This window comes from Thermobia domestica, chromosome 4 (genome assembly GCF_964235325.1).
Source record: "Thermobia domestica chromosome 4, izTheDome1.hap1.1, whole genome shotgun sequence".
Classification (NCBI taxonomy): domain Eukaryota; kingdom Metazoa; phylum Arthropoda; class Insecta; order Zygentoma; family Lepismatidae; genus Thermobia; species Thermobia domestica.
This window is the reverse complement of record NC_137457.1, coordinates 319,418,981-319,434,916: the sequence shown is the minus strand read 5'-3', so window position 1 is coordinate 319,434,916 and position 15,936 is coordinate 319,418,981. Positions and strand designations below refer to the sequence as shown.

The window sequence follows — 15,936 nt, the reverse complement described above, 5'->3', positions numbered from 1 at the left end:
GTGTTCAACTCTTTAACTCATTGCCTAATCCAGGGTTTCCCAACCGGTGTGCCGCGAGAAAATCGAAACAAAATTATCAATTCTATATCAACCAAATTGCAGGACATAGGAAAAAATGTGTATTTTTATATTTCACATTACTATGAATTTCTACCATGGAAAAAAATTACTGTAATTGTAATATATTATTCTACATCTATTACTGTGTAGCAGACAGTATTTCGGCTCGTACACATTTCCACGGTTAGCTGCTATGTTACGCTTCAATTGAGAGTCATACTAACACCGAGGAATGGAAGCACTTGTACGGTACGTGTTAAGTGAACGTTCGTAGAACACTCATTTGCACGTGAATGATAGAACAACACTTTGTTCAACAGGTGTGTTTTGACTTCGACGCATTGCAAGCTGTGTGATTGCAATAATATGCAATAATATATAATAATTGCAATAATAATGGTTAAAACAGCAAAGTTAAAAGTACAAGACACTTGTTTGTTCGTTCGTTATTTAGTGATCTTCGTTCTTAGTGAAAGGTTGGATACAGTTTTCGAAAAAGAAAGCGTATTTTCAAAAATCTGAGTCCTATATTTCATTGCAACTGTTTTCTATTATAAAATTAGAATAAAAACTAAGCATAATGAATTAGCATAGGGGAAAACCAGTGATCGAGCTTTCATTTCTGTGAGATGATGATCAGTAATCACAGAAAAAAATTACCATGGTATTGTATAATTGCAAATAATAATAATATCTAAGAGTGTGCCGCGAGAATTCAAGTTACACCCGTAGTGTGCCGCAAGTTGAAAAAGGTTGGATGCTGGCCTAATCAAACTAATACTCTTAACAAACATGAAAGTTTCAGAAAGTTAGTACGTGCTCTGTCCTTAAACCACTGCTTTTTATAGTGTGAAGGAAACTTGCAAACTGATCTTCTAAGTCGTAAATGTAATTCTTGTACACATTATATTTTTCTCTACTTTGTAAAAAAGAAAATGCTATATGGGTGAGTAATGTATCTTAATAATCCTTCCGAGGAAACCACATTTTGTCATGTTTTTTCAAAAAGATATTGTAAAAGTAGTTATGTATTTACAATAATATGAATATATATTTTGTATAATATCATTGACATGTTCTACACCATATAGCAATCAGCCAATGTAAATGGTCATTGAACGCAATAAAATTCAATTCAATTCAATTAAATAATAGACGAAGCTTTGTTTGGAGGCTTCGTCTTTTGCAGGAAACCGTTCTTCGCTATCTATTAACCGAAAATGGCTTATTTCTAACACTTAGGGTTTCCATTTTGTTTCCACTAACAATCATGGTTCTTTACTTTTGACATTGTACATTGTGACCAAATTTGATGGTAATCTGCGAGGCGCATCCAGAAAGTAACTTTTCCAAGGGCCTTTAATAGAAACAAAACACAATCGAATGAAAACATTTATTGTACCAGATAAAATGTGTTTAGGTATTATTCAACATATTCATAACCGGAATCCAGACAGCTGTCATACCGTGGGACAGGCCCATAGCCAGCCCAAGAATTTAGGGGGGGGGCGGTAGAAGTTAGAGGGGGCCCGACCCAATCATATTATACTTCATCACCATATTATAGTTCATTTGGAAGCCTACCGTGAAATTTTATGGGGGCCAGCCAAAATTTAGGGGGCCCAACCCCCCTTGCCCCCCACCCCGTGGATACGGGCCTGCCGTGGGACCAACTTCTCTTTACCTGTGTCCTTCTAGAACTCGGCCGCCTCAGATTGGAACTACTGTCTGTCCTCCGCCTTTCCGTTATTCTGAAAATGCTGATGCTGACCTAACAGGAATCCCTTGAGGTGTACGAACATATGCTGGCTTGCTTTGTGTTCTGGAATCAGTTGCTTAGGCACCCATATGACACACAACTTCCTGAACAAGAGGAGCTCCGTGACAATGGTGTGCAATAAGGAGCGGGAAATCTGCAGGAACCGACCGCTGAATTCCGTTATTATGAAGCGACAATTCTGATGCGCTATGCTCTGTGCATTCGAAAACTTAATCACTGCTCGCACATCACACTCAGCGGGAGCTGGAATAGGAATGTCCATCTTCAACCACTGGACAATACTAGGGAAGTTCCACTGGCGAATGCACCATGCTATACTGTTTTCTAAACTAGAAACAAATTGATGTCTGGAGAAGTACGTGGTACCCTGTTGCCACTTCGTTTGCATCCCGGTGAGTCATCAGCTCGAACTGTCCTATGAGTCTTAACGGAAACGAAAATTTCTAAATATTGGTTTGTTTGGATCGATGAAAGGATATCTTTGTCGTCTTAGTTTGTGCATGTTGGGAAGGGGGCTGTGTGCATGTGTGTGTTTTTTAAATCACTTCCACGCACAAAGAAACGAAGACTGGAAAAGCTTCTTTCCTTCTGGAAACACGTATTTACTAACGGCAACATTGGAATGTTAAGGTCTGTTGCAGTGTTGGGAAGTAACGTAACGCAAGTAACGTGTTACTTATAACGCGTTACTTTTTAAGTAACGTTTCCTAGTAACGCGTTACATTTTTTCCAAAGTAACTGTAACGGTAACGCGTTACAAATTTTTAAGTAACGTACCTAGTTTGCGTTACTTTTTTCGCGTTACATTTCGGATGAGTAACTACAATATATGTATATTTTTTTTCGGAAACAAATTTTTCTTTCCTGTAAGTGAATTTCTCAGAATGAAACAATCGAGCATGAACTACGTATGTCAGCGACCGACAGTCACAGACACACAGAGAAGCGGATAAGTTCGTAGTGCCACTTGCTGTTTTTGGAAGATGAGGACAGCCTTAGGGAAATCACGTGTACTGATTGCAATTGTCGTAGATTTTGACAGCTCCAAATCAATACATTTAGTGAGTGAACTAGGAGTGCAATGATACCGGTAGTCTATTTTACTTTAATTGGTGTTGTTTTTATAAAGATGGAGAACGAAAATATTTTACTGTTCGAACATTTGAAAGAATACTTTTTTCTTAAGAGCTGAGAATGATGGTAGACAGAATTTAAAAGTAAAGTGTCCGAAGTGCCCCGGCGGAAAATATTTATCAACAACTAGGGTGCCATAATTAACGATTTACAGTAAGGGGTTAATACGAATAAACTGTGTTCTGATGAACAGGCCTACTTTATTACTAGAAAATAGTTTGCTGATGATATGTAATATTGGAGTTCTTTCAGATCAGTTTGCTTATCCTAGAGTCCCGTTGATTATAGAGTAGTGTAATGTTTCTCTATATTCTTTATTTTTAATTTTACATAACAACATTGTTATTATTATATAATTAGTTTAGCAGAATAATTATAAGCAACCATTTTTTCTAACTCATAGGGATGAGCACGAGTCAAGCTAAAATTCGACTCGACTCGAATTCAAGTCGAGTTTCGAGTCAAGTCAGGGTTATATCCTCGAGTCGAATTCCGAGCCGATTCAGTTTTTTTTTACCGAGATTGGCAATCAACTATCTTTTTAGTATTCAAATACAAACCGCCTACCTTGCTTTTTATATACAGTGTTATTATAATTAATAATAATAATAATAATAATAATAATAATAATAATAATAATAATAATAGCGGTAGTAATAGTAGTACGGAAAATTGAAGTCATAATTTTTTTCATATTTTTAAAGTTTCGGACCTAAAAGTAACGCGTTACTAACGCGTTACATTTTTACAAGTAACTTACCCAACACTGGTCTGTTGTCAGGGAAACTCTCCACCCACGGTTGCTAAAATGACTTTATGATTCGACCCTCGCTGAGTGACCGCAATAACTCTGTGACGTAGAGTCCCTTCTTCAAAATAAATCTGCACGTGCTTTTGAGCTGTCAATTGGTTTCTAATTTTGAAAGCACTTTAGGACCTCACTCTCTCACGTGCATACACTCGCTTCGCGCATGGGTAACTAATGAAACACATCTGGAAATTCTCTAAATCAGGTAAAAAAAAACTTTTTGAGTTTTCTTAGTATTTGGCGTAAAATGCATGCTTCTCTCACTCTTAGTTTTCTTGTTATTAAAGTTTGTTATCAGGGAGAGACTTTATGTCCACCCTGTATTTTAAAACGTCATAAGTACGGGGCGGAAGTTGCTGCAATCTTTTTTTTTTTTTTTTTTTTTTGGCTATCGCACAACAAATACATTCAATATTACACTTCGTTCTGGAACAATAAATTATAATTTTAAAGTGCATATTTTGACAATTCTCATCTTTTAGGTCATTTTTTGTAACTTTTCCTAAGTTTTGGCGATTTTTAAAAGTAATTTATGGTAAGCTTCAGTCAGTTTTCATTATTATTATTATTATTATTATTTTTGTAATTCTTTTAATTTTCTTGAAACTTTGCACTAGTCATGAACAACCATTCTGAAATGTGCGCGAACTTGTCAATTTTTACCTAGTGCTTCATAATATAAAGACAGAGATGAACAACGTACCTGCAAGAGTCGCCGCATAAGAACTTTGAATCGGGACATATTGTTGTGATAAATTCTGTGCGAAAGATGGCGATGTTATTTGTCCAACGGAGATACTTTGTTCGTTAAATCCAGCTGCTATTCCTGATAAAAGTGTTCCCGCTGCAATTGATCCCCATCTCGTGATGATTACTCCGTTCTCTACTGGGCACATGGATTGCACTCCTGTTTGCGTTTGAGGTTGCCAGCCTTTTCCTCCTACGTTGTATGGGCGCCTTCCTGAACTGCTAACCCTAGGAGTTGTCTTGTTAGAATTCCTCATTAGAGTGTACTTTTCCTGCCTGAAACGAAAACATAGAGCTCACTACTATGTTAAACGGATTCATGGAAGAAAGTAGTGTTGCCTAAGACAGGAGAACTACATTTTAAAATTCGAGACAATTCTCGTCTCATTTTCGATACAAAACAACAAACTTCTAGAGCTTCGTGAACACAATTGTCTACAAACTTGTGGAGTTTCGTGACTACAGTTGTCGTCTCATTTTAGAGACGAGTTTACAAACTTGTGACGTCTCGTGAGCACAATTGTAGTCTTATTTTCGATACAAGACAACAAACTTCTCGAGTTTTATGAGCACAATTGCCATCTCACTTTCGAGACGAGACAACAAACTTCTTGAGTCTCGTAAGCATAATTGCCATCTCATTTAAGAGAGAAGACACCAAACTTGTGGAGTCTCGTGAGCACAATTTTAGTCTCATTTTTGATACAAGACAACAAACTTTTCGAGTCTCATGAGCACAATTGCCGTCTCATTTTAGAAACGAGACAACAAACTTGTGGAGTCTCGTGAGCACAATTTTAGTATCATTTTTGATACAAGACCATGGGCGTCTCTGGCGGGGGGGACAGGGGGGACACGTCCCCCCCAATATTTTGAAGTGACATAATCTAAAATTCCGCTGAGATACTAGCAGTTAGATCATTTCCTTTGATGTCCCCCCCCAAATTTTACATGCCAGAGACGCCAATGTACAAGACAACAAACTTTTCGACTCTCGTGAGAACAATTTTAGTCTCATATTCGATACAAGACAACAAGCTTCTAGAGTCTCAGCACAATTTCATTCTTATTTTTGAAACAAGAGAAAAAACTTGTAAAGCCTCGTGACCACAATTTTAATCTCATCTTATAGACGAGACAATAAACTTGTCAAGTGTCGTGAGCACAATTGTCTCATTTTAAAGACGAGACAACAAACTTTTGGAGTCTCGTAAGCACAATTGCCATCTTACTTTCGAGACGAAACAACAAACTTCTTGAGTCTCGTAAGCATAATTGCCATCTCATTTTAGAGAGAAGACACCAAACTTGTAGAGTCTCGTGAGCACAATTTTAGTCTCATTTTTGATACAAGACAACAAACTTTTCGAGTCTCATGAGCACAATTGCCGTCTCATTTAAGAAACGAGACAACAAACTTGTGGAGTCTCGTGAGAACAATTGTCGTCTCATTTTAGAGACGAGAAAACAAACTTGTGGCGTCTCGTGAGCACAATTTTCGTCTCGTTTTCGAGACGAGACAACAAACTTCTCGATTCTCGTAAGCAACACTAATTTCATTCAAGTCGTAGATTTCTAACACTGTGTTAGTGCAACATGATTCATAGAATAAAAACAATTAATTGATAAAGTGCTTGTGTGAACATAATGAAGAGCATTTATCAACGTTTAAACTAGCACAAGTCATTAACAATATATTCAATGGGGGAGCAAACATTAATATCTAGGACCCCTAGAAAATGTTGGTCTTACAAAGAAAAATAGGCCCTTTCTTTCCATCTTTCTCCTACTCTTTGTTGGCTCCCCGGAGCCTGTAGGGTCTCCCGCACGGCAAGGTCTGCGGATCCGTTAGTTACGCCCCTGGGCCCGTTCCATACATGACAAAATAAGTTAAAGAGACAATATTGACAAATCTCAAAGCCATACGAATAAATATTATTTCTAGGGCCCCAAATAGTAGACATTTTTATTGAAATGGACCCACGATTCATATTTTGTTTTATTTACCTTTTGTGTGCTGTTTTGTTTATGTAATGTGGTGAACCTTTTGATGGTTCATTTATAATTTCATGTTCGTATCATATATGGAGTAAGAAAGTTTTGTCTTAAAGTGGCCTCCCCCCTCGAACGGCGGGGAGCTTCCCTGGGAGGTTAGTTGCTCCCCTTGGCCCCCCACAAGTTACGGCCCTGCCTATAGTTAATAACGAAATTGAAGGAAACTTGGAAAATTGTCTCTAAATCTTTTGTTGCGTTGACGCAAAGTGGGCTATAATGGGGTCGCTGAAGATTTAATTTGAATTTTTTATATTATTTCATCTTGTTTATTTAGATTCTGTATGTTCAAACTTTGTTAAATTTAATGTAAAACAAAAATTCAATACATAATAGCAATAATAATAATAATAATAATAATAATAATAATAATAATAATAATAATAATAATAATAATAATAATAATAATAATAATAATAATAATAATAATGTACTTACGTAAGACTCTCTGATTCATCTTCCTTGAGTTCTGACGTATCAACTGAGCGTCTTCTTCGCCTGATGTTACTTGTATCAAAGTTACTACATTCGCTGTCACCTGTGCCCCTTTCCTGAGTCTCTATGGAATTGGACAGCATGAAGTGAAGCGCGCACTGGAGATAAATTATGCTTTATTAGATAACTTTTTATTAATAATAATAATATATTATATCGTCTTCATGAGACCAATTAAGAAAATGTGTCATCATAACAGACTTTAAAAAAAGTTTAGTAAGATTTACTCGTATCCTCATCTACTTCCCATCACGGAACTTAGTTTACTTACTAAACGCTGTCTTTAGTTTAGAAGTACGTCATAAAATGTTATCCAATACCACGTAGTGTGATGTATACTGTCAGAAAAGATCAGAAGTTATTTACCACTAGGGGCTGATAGTCGAACTTTGGCCTAGCTACAGAGTTGGTCCACTACGTAACCCTCGTAGCAAAATCGGTTGGCCCAACGTTGGTAAAATAATAGTTGTATTTAGTTTGTAATAAGCAAAATAGTTTGAACCTACAGTTATTAAAATTAAATAATAATGTTATTTAAAAAGTAGTTCACAGGGTGCCAAAATAACACGATACATAATGTAATTAAGTTGAGTTCGTTCCTCTGGTCGCTGCCTTAACTTAGATTTTGGGGGAATTGTAATTTTGGCACTACTGGAATTTCTATGGATGGCAACATTGAAATTCTTCATATTTTCTGTTGTAAAATGACATGATCTATGATTGTGGTAAGTCGCATTTCATTATCATCTTTCATTTATGAAAAACAACAAGAAAAATGACAAATTTTGTATTATTTTTTAGTATGTCAGGCTATTAACCCTGTCGCGGTCTTGTTTTGATACTGCAACATTAACAACAGGCGTGTGTTAACTACAATACCGGACTCTTAATGACAAAATAACGCACTAAAGCGGTATTTGTTATTAGAGCGCTCCGCTGTGTTAAAATCGAATAGCATTAACAGCATCGTTTTTCACTCGTGTAATTGTTATCTCGTTCCCCGTTTTTCTTGTGACTTTTGTGCAGGGTAAGATTAAAAGAGGGCTTAGGGAGACTATAGCCCCGGGCCTTCAGGTGGACAGGGGCCCAGGCCCGTATCCAGGGGTCTAGGGGGGGGCAGCCCCCCTAAAGTTTTGCGGGTCCCCCTAAAATTTTCACGGTAGGCTTGCAAATGAACTATAATATGGTGATGAACTAAAATATAATATTTTCGGGTCGGGTCCCCCCTAACTTCAGCTGGGCCCCCCTACATTTTTGGGCTGGCTACCGGCCTGCAGGGGCCCCCACTCTGATCAAAGTCTCAGCTGGCTATTTAAAAAGAATCATGAAGGTACAATCATCATCATCAAAGAAATATGACCAAAAGCATGAAACATATTTCCTTAACTTTTCTACTGTACTTTCACAGAAATGAATTAGGTGAAAAAAACGAAATGAAATCTTTAAGTTTTACGTCCCACGGTTATGCCGGTTAGGCTAAAGGAGACGGTGAGTATGAGTAATGAATGAAATAGTGGAATGAAGAAAGTGGGAGGAAACGGGAGAACCCCGAGGAAACCCAAGCACACGGTGTTTGTTCACCACAAAGATCACTTGGCGGGGGCTGGCATCGAACCCGGGACCCCAAGCACCAGAGGTGAACGCTCTACCACTGAGCCACCGCGGCCCCATGAATTAGGTGAAGTCAGCAGGGTTCACATGTTTTTTCTAGCCCCGGGCCTAAAGGTGGGTTAATCCATCGGCTTTTGTGGGAGTAAATAAAGAAGATTAATTATAAAACTTTTGATAGAATCCACTGAATGACCTTTGTCTCAGCACATATGAATCTACAGTCTTTTAAGAGGTCTAATCACTGCCAAATTAAAAACCGCTAATTTTACAGTAATTATGTGATATCTTCAAATAGATAAAAGATAATCGAAATGTGGAACAAGAGCGCCCTAGACAATATTACTTTACATTAGGTACCGTTATCCCGAGTCACCTAGTAGTTTTCCGTTTGCAGCCATTTAGAAATGCGAAAATAAATGCCGATTTTCTAAATGGTTGGAAATAGAAAGCAGATAAATGAGTCAAGATAATGGTATTACGTGTAAAATAATATTGTCTAAGACGATCTTGTTCCACATTTCGATTATCTTTTATCTATTTGAATATATCACATAATTTCTGTAAAATTAGCAGTATTTTAATTTCGCCGCGATTGGGCCTCTTTAAGTTATAAATTACGTTACTTAGAAGTAAAATTGAATAGTACTTACTCTTTCTTCTGCAGTCAAATATTCCGTAGGAAAATTTGTACAATCTCCAGGAATTAGATAGTACTCCAATTCATGATGTTTGACGTATTGAAAACCACTTAACTTGTAAGGCACTACTTTCTCTGAATGCTCTGAAGTTGACAAATCCCTTTCTATGCCGTCCTGTTTGAAACTAGATTTTCAACAGAAAGAGAAAAAACAAATATATGACCAGTAATTTTCTATATCTAAAGCATCTAGCAAATGGCGTAAGATATTCTGAAATTCAGGGTTGCAATTAATCCGTTTAAAACATAACCATTAAATTAAGGAGTTAAAGAAAGTTAAACAATAATTGGTTCAAAAATTTTATGGACCCTGATTTAAAAATGCGTCAAAAGATCTAATATATTTCAATCAAAAATTTTGTTGTAGGTCTTATATCTGGAGAACTACATATAGTGGAGCCATACCCAAACTATCACTTAACTCAGTATGATGTGCTTATTCCATAAAAAAATATGAAAACTTGATTTAGGGGCCGTTCAAAAATTTTGAAGGTCCTGATTCATAAACTAATTCTTGGCTAAGATCGCAATCTTTTGATCCATTTTATTGGATCATTCCTAAATTTCTTGGTTTCTTATGTAACACAATTAAATTCTCCAAGAGTTAATTTTTAATCGATAAATCGTTAAAGAAATCGTAAGGATTAAAGGAATTAATCATTATACTTTCTCCAAGAAATGGGAAATGGATATTCTGCAAGAAATGTTCTGTGTGTGTGGGGGGGGGGGGGTTTCAGTCTCATTAGGTGGTTCTATTTCAGAAGTGGATTAATGAAAATTTCATTTTCCAAAATGACCCACGGACATTGAGCTTCAAAATGCATCCAAAATTACAATATGATTTGTTTAAAACCCTTCAAAATGTTGAAGGGTCAAACTGATCCTAGGTTGAGCAAAAGCGTTGCGTTATGGTAAATACAATATCATCAGCGGACGAGCGTTAACATAATAAACACAAAGTTTACTCCTTCCATTGTTGTAACTACAGATCAATTCTTTTGCCTCTTGACGTTAATACATACCAGTGAAACAGCTCCCGCGACAATTGAGCGGCGTCATAGTTCCGTCCTGAGTTCGTCTCCAACTTCCTAATAATAGCAGTGAGTGTCGGCAAATCCATTGGCAGTCGCCGTTCATGTTCGAATAGAGTTAAATTTCTGTAGCATTCCAGCAGTGTTGAACGAATATGTGAGTCTACTTCTTGCCCATGGACTTCTGAAATATTGAAACTCATGTCAAATAAGCATATTATTATTTCCGTTAAGAAGCCTAATCACAGCGAAATTAAAATACCGCTAATTTTACAGTAATTATGTGTTATCTTCAAATAGATAAAAGATAATGAAAATACGGAACAAGAGTGCCATAGACAACAATATTTTGCATGAGATATCCTCGATCACGAATCAGCTAGTAGCTTTCTGTTAACAACCATTTATAAACGCGAAAATAAATGCCGATTTTCTAAATGTCTCGAAATCGAGAGCAGATGAGTGAGTCGTCATAAAGGTATCACATGTAAAATAATATTGTCTAGCGAGCTCTTGTTCCACTTTTCGATTATCTATTTCAAAACATCACATAATTACTGAAAAATTAGAGGTATTTTAATTTCGCCGTGAAGGGGCCTCTTACGCTAAATTCATTACGTTATCTTTGAACGTAAGAAGTTCCTTAATTGTAGTAAATATAAATCTTCTAGGTTCGTGTTTCTCAAACCTTTTCCTCTGACGATGCATCTAATTTTAAGTATTCAATCAGTAACTTTAGTCTTCCTTCATAGTAACTTTCACCCCTGCTACACTCTTGTGGACTATTATACAATATATGATACCAAAGTTGCCAACCATAGAGAACAAAATTATCGACTTTCATCATTACAAACAAAATACTTTATTTCTTATGTACATGATAATTCCAGTAACAAGATAGGGCTAACATTACTAATAATAGCAATAATATATAATAAACTTATCTACTAATTTTCAGTTACGAACTCTAAATCGGCGTCACTGTCCTCACATTTTTTTAAATCCTTATTAACACTATTCTGAACAGTAATATTTCCAACCCCTCGTAAACGTAATTGCATTTAAACAAGGGATGCAGGGTTGCCATTTGAAAATTTTCGAATCGTTATTGATTTATTTTAGGGGGAATGACTGTTAAAAACCTCAACGTGTGTGTTTTATAATTATTTAATGCATATCTACAATTTATTTGCACATTCAAAAGCTACCAAAAAAGTGGTCGTTATAAAAATTATCGTAGCTATATTCACATATCATCGCAATGGCATTATCGTATATAGCATTAAGGAGTAAATTATCGTATACTTCGATAAGTTATCCTATGGTTGGCAAGCCTGTATGAAACATTTTATTATTTACAGAAGTCCGCGCAGATAGCATTTTCGCGGATCCCAAGAGCTTCAGATAGCCTCTGATCTGATTGGCCGATACAGATACTACATCACGAGTCATAACAGCTTCAGATATCCTCTGATCTGATTGGCCGATACAGATACGACATCACGAGTCATGACATACATATAGCACAAAGTAAACGCCAGTTGCTGTCGGTCCCCGTACCCGAGTGAGCTAGCGCAATAGGCTAATAACAAAATCGTTTCTGGCGTGGGTTCAAACCCTGCCTAAAGAAAGTTTTTTATTATTATTTCTAAATATTTTATGACACTTCTTTTGTTAAAATAATATTAAAAATAACATTCAGAAAGTGATTTAACGATTATTTTTTAAAATTTCCATTAAGCTTCATTCATTGAAATAAGTTTGCCCTTGTAGTATACAGATCCATAGCAAAAGCAGTAGTAGTAGTAGTAGTAGTAGTAATAGTAATAGTAGGTGACGTCATCGGTACGTGGCCAATAAGAATGCTACTTCAGCCATGTTTTGGATGAATCTCTTGGGATCGGCGAAAATGCGCGCAGATACGAATATCCACGACAGACAATATGTATGTTTGAGGATTATTTTTAGTTCTTTACAGATGGCGGATCCTATGAAAGATCGAGATTTTTGTTACCATTCTTCTAAACACTATTTATAATTGATGTCGTGCATTAAAATGTTGTTACTTTTGTTGATCTAGGAAGAACCATCAGAGCTAGATTGTGTTTCACTAGATTTTGTATCTTTCTTCTCTGAAAAATCTATAATAAATATGACGTGATAATATAATTTTATAAGAGTTTGTTTGGGATAACTTTTTCTTGTTTCTGAAGGACCAGGCCCGTATCGAAGGGGGTCTAGGGGGGGCCCGCCCGCTAAAAAGTTTCACGGTAGGCTTGCAAATGAGCTATAATATGGTGATGAACTATAATATGGTTGGATCGGTCCCCCCTAACTTCTACCGCCCCTTACATTTTTGGGCTGGTTACCGACCTGTGAAGAACACTTTATCTCTATTTCATTTTTACGTTCTAAATAAGGATGATCATGTCTTATAAGGTAAGGCTCCCAGATTTTCAGATTGGGAAAAAACGGGAGACCTTATGAAATTTTATACAAACAGCCGGAGCAACCTTGAAAATATTACAATATAAACAGTTCTCCACCTACTTTTTCTTTGTGTTAAAATACCAGAGTTAATTAGGCCTAAATAATAGACCGTCTATCAATACAAAACTTGGTATACATTTCCTAACCCCTATAGTACTTTTAGAGATACATTTGGATTGTGTGCTTTTACCCGGAGCCACTCCAGAGGGGTTCAAAGTTGATGGGAGGGATTTCTGGAGGGGATTTTCCCGGCATTCTCCCAATTTTCCCTGTTCAAGTACGTCATGGATCCCAATAGATAGCAGCTCTGGAAAGCTTGTTTCATGCTGAAGAGAATGCACTATAAAACATGATTTTCCAATGAACAGTGTTGATGCAATAGCTATTTCACTGCGAGTCTACGATTTTTTTTTTTTTATACTAACAGGGTTAATGGGCTCCAGGGACTTACTCCGTTGTCCATGGGAGCTAATTATTTGTGCATGAACATATCTTTGTTATGTTTATCGAATGAACTAGGCTTCATTCGGATGTCCGGATGACACGTTCATGTCCGTTCCTTGTCAGTAACCAATCAACCAATCTGACTTCTAGGGGCAAAGCTCACTGCTGACGTCTCCATTAAAAACTCAGTAACCAATCAACCAATCTGACTTCTAGGGGCAAACCTCGCTGCTGACGTCTCCATTAAAAACTCAGTAACCAATCAATCAATCTGACTTCTAGGGGCAAACCTCGCTGCTGACGTCTCCATTAAAAACTCAGTAACCAATCAATCAATCTGACTTCTAGGGACAAACCTCGCTGCTGACGTCTCCATTAAAAACTCAGTAACCAATCAACCAATGTGACTTCTGCAAATCACAATTCAAATAGAATTGTTTATCTTAGCATTCTGTGTCAGTCAGTACTAGCCAGATAGTAGCTTGTACAGTAATTTTGCTTGTAAACTGCACCTTTAGTTTTGATGATTCTTTCGCAAAAACTAATGGCTTATACAATAAGAAGTACGGTAATTTACTTACTGTGAGAAACGAAGAACAACGTGCATACAAGAATTAACCTCAGCACCATGATGTCGAATGAAAATCGTACACCTGTAAATAGAAGACAGAAAAAATATTTTCAATTAAAAATATATATAATGATAAAGACATAACATAGAATCACCACCTTCATTTAATATACAGGGTGCCCCAATAAAACGTATACACTGTTTAACATTTTTTACATTTTACGTTTAAATGTTACACTTTTTAACAGCTTATAACTGTCAAAAACGGTATTTCCAGCAGGAATTCCAGGACTCCCCACCAGTCGTTCTTTTAGAAAAAAAAATGTTCCGGGGGAGGGGTACACTTAGTATTCCGGGGTGGCACTGCTGGAACTTTTCTATTTATTATTATATTGTAGTCATATTATTTTGGTTTTCTCCGGGGGGCACTCTGAGAGCTCCGGGAGGCAGTGCCCCCCAAAAGACAGGTCTGGAAGAAACACTGCTCTCCACTACCATCGCGTCGTAAGAGCCTACCTTGATGAACAGATGGATTGGACGAAGAGGCAGTACCCAGTACCCTCCACGCTCACCGGATTTAACTCCATAGTTTTTTTTTTTTTTTTTTTTTTTTTTGGTAGCATGTCAAGTGTGACAAGACCAGCTACATTCAATGAGCTTAAAGCAGCCGTTGGAAACGAATGTGCCCAAAACACCAATTGCAATGGTTAGGAACGTTTTGGATTCTATCCGCCAGCGTTATCAGCTGCATCTGGATTACAATTGGCAATAATTTGAACACTTCTGATAAATGGCCGGTTTCTACGTTTGTTCATATTACATTTGAATTTTGAAACTTTTCCGTATCATAATAATTATTAGTAGGGTTCTATTACTGTCTTCAAAGAGTGTATATATTTTATTAGGACACACTGTATATAAACAGTTTAATCTGCTAAGAAAGATTAGTTATGTATTCCCTCTTGGCTATATGGTTAGCATATGCGGGAAACCCGGCTTTGATTCCCAGTGGGAGTTCAACTGGTACGGATCCCACGTTAAGCTGTAGTTCCACGTCCCATATAGCCTCGGTGCTGAGCGTAACGCTAAAGTACAGATCAACTAACGAACCAAAGATAAATTATCTTCTAAGTAAATCAATAAGAAAATATTTAAATATACGAGGGTCATTCTTATTTATTGTGACATCTGCGTAAGACGAAATTCAAGTTTTTTTTTTTGCTGTGGGGGGACCAAATCTTGTGCGTGGGTTTTCTCATGGTACTGCTGTTTCCTCCCAGATTCTCATTCCACCAACTCTTCCATCATCATTCACTTGCTTTAATCATCTTCTCGCTTCGCCCAAAAGGCATAATCGTAGGACTTAAACTAAAATATTTCATTTCAAAATAAAGTTTGTTGCCTAGAATAAAAGGATATGGAATACCTTTCACTATCTTTTGCAGTTTATTTCTATTGGTTTTGGTGGTTTAGAGGACCCAGACAAGATATTTCTCGTATTTCATGGAAATGAACATCTAATCTCCATCTACTGTCATAGATGGAAGGAGGGGGGGGGGGGGAGAAAAGAATACAGTTAGTACCGCAGAGTTTTACAACTAACTGAAATTTCACAATTTAAATAGTGCACGAATGTGAAACTAAAATACATACTTAATACAAACAGTGTTTGCACATTGCAGAAAGTAATTTTCATTCTACATTATTTATAAGATAAAAACTAATATGGATCCAATGATTAGTTAATGCATTAGTAATGCGGATGTTCAGGGGCGGCTTTGGGATTTTAGTTTTGGTTAGGCCCGCTCCCTCCCTTATGGGTACATATATACATTTGGTTGATTAATTATAGTAGGAAATTACTTTTACAGTAGCGGCTGATGTTGTTTGTTAAATAATTATCTACCATTAATATAAATAGCCGAAAATATATGTACTCTTTATTGTATCTTTTAGCGTTTATATATATTTCAAAATGTTTGGCTAGACCCGTGCCCAAGGATGTTATAAATAGAG

General features: G+C 36.7%; 1 protein-coding gene across 1 annotated transcript in view; it reads right to left on the bottom strand.

Annotated features, from left to right (window-relative positions):
- LOC145684364 (uncharacterized) overlaps positions 1 to 15,936 on the bottom strand; it is an 85,828-nt gene that overhangs the window by 52,693 nt on the left and 17,199 nt on the right. The window contains exons 2-6 of the mRNA XM_081756604.1: positions 13,931 to 14,002; positions 10,407 to 10,599; positions 9,338 to 9,509; positions 7,020 to 7,174; positions 4,486 to 4,805 (exon numbers count right to left, since the gene is read on the bottom strand). Coding sequence (XP_081612730.1) covers positions 4,486 to 4,805; positions 7,020 to 7,174; positions 9,338 to 9,509; positions 10,407 to 10,599; positions 13,931 to 13,979 — 889 coding nt within the window. The 5' untranslated portion in view covers positions 13,980 to 14,002. The remainder of the gene's footprint in view (positions 1 to 4,485; positions 4,806 to 7,019; positions 7,175 to 9,337; positions 9,510 to 10,406; positions 10,600 to 13,930; positions 14,003 to 15,936) is intronic.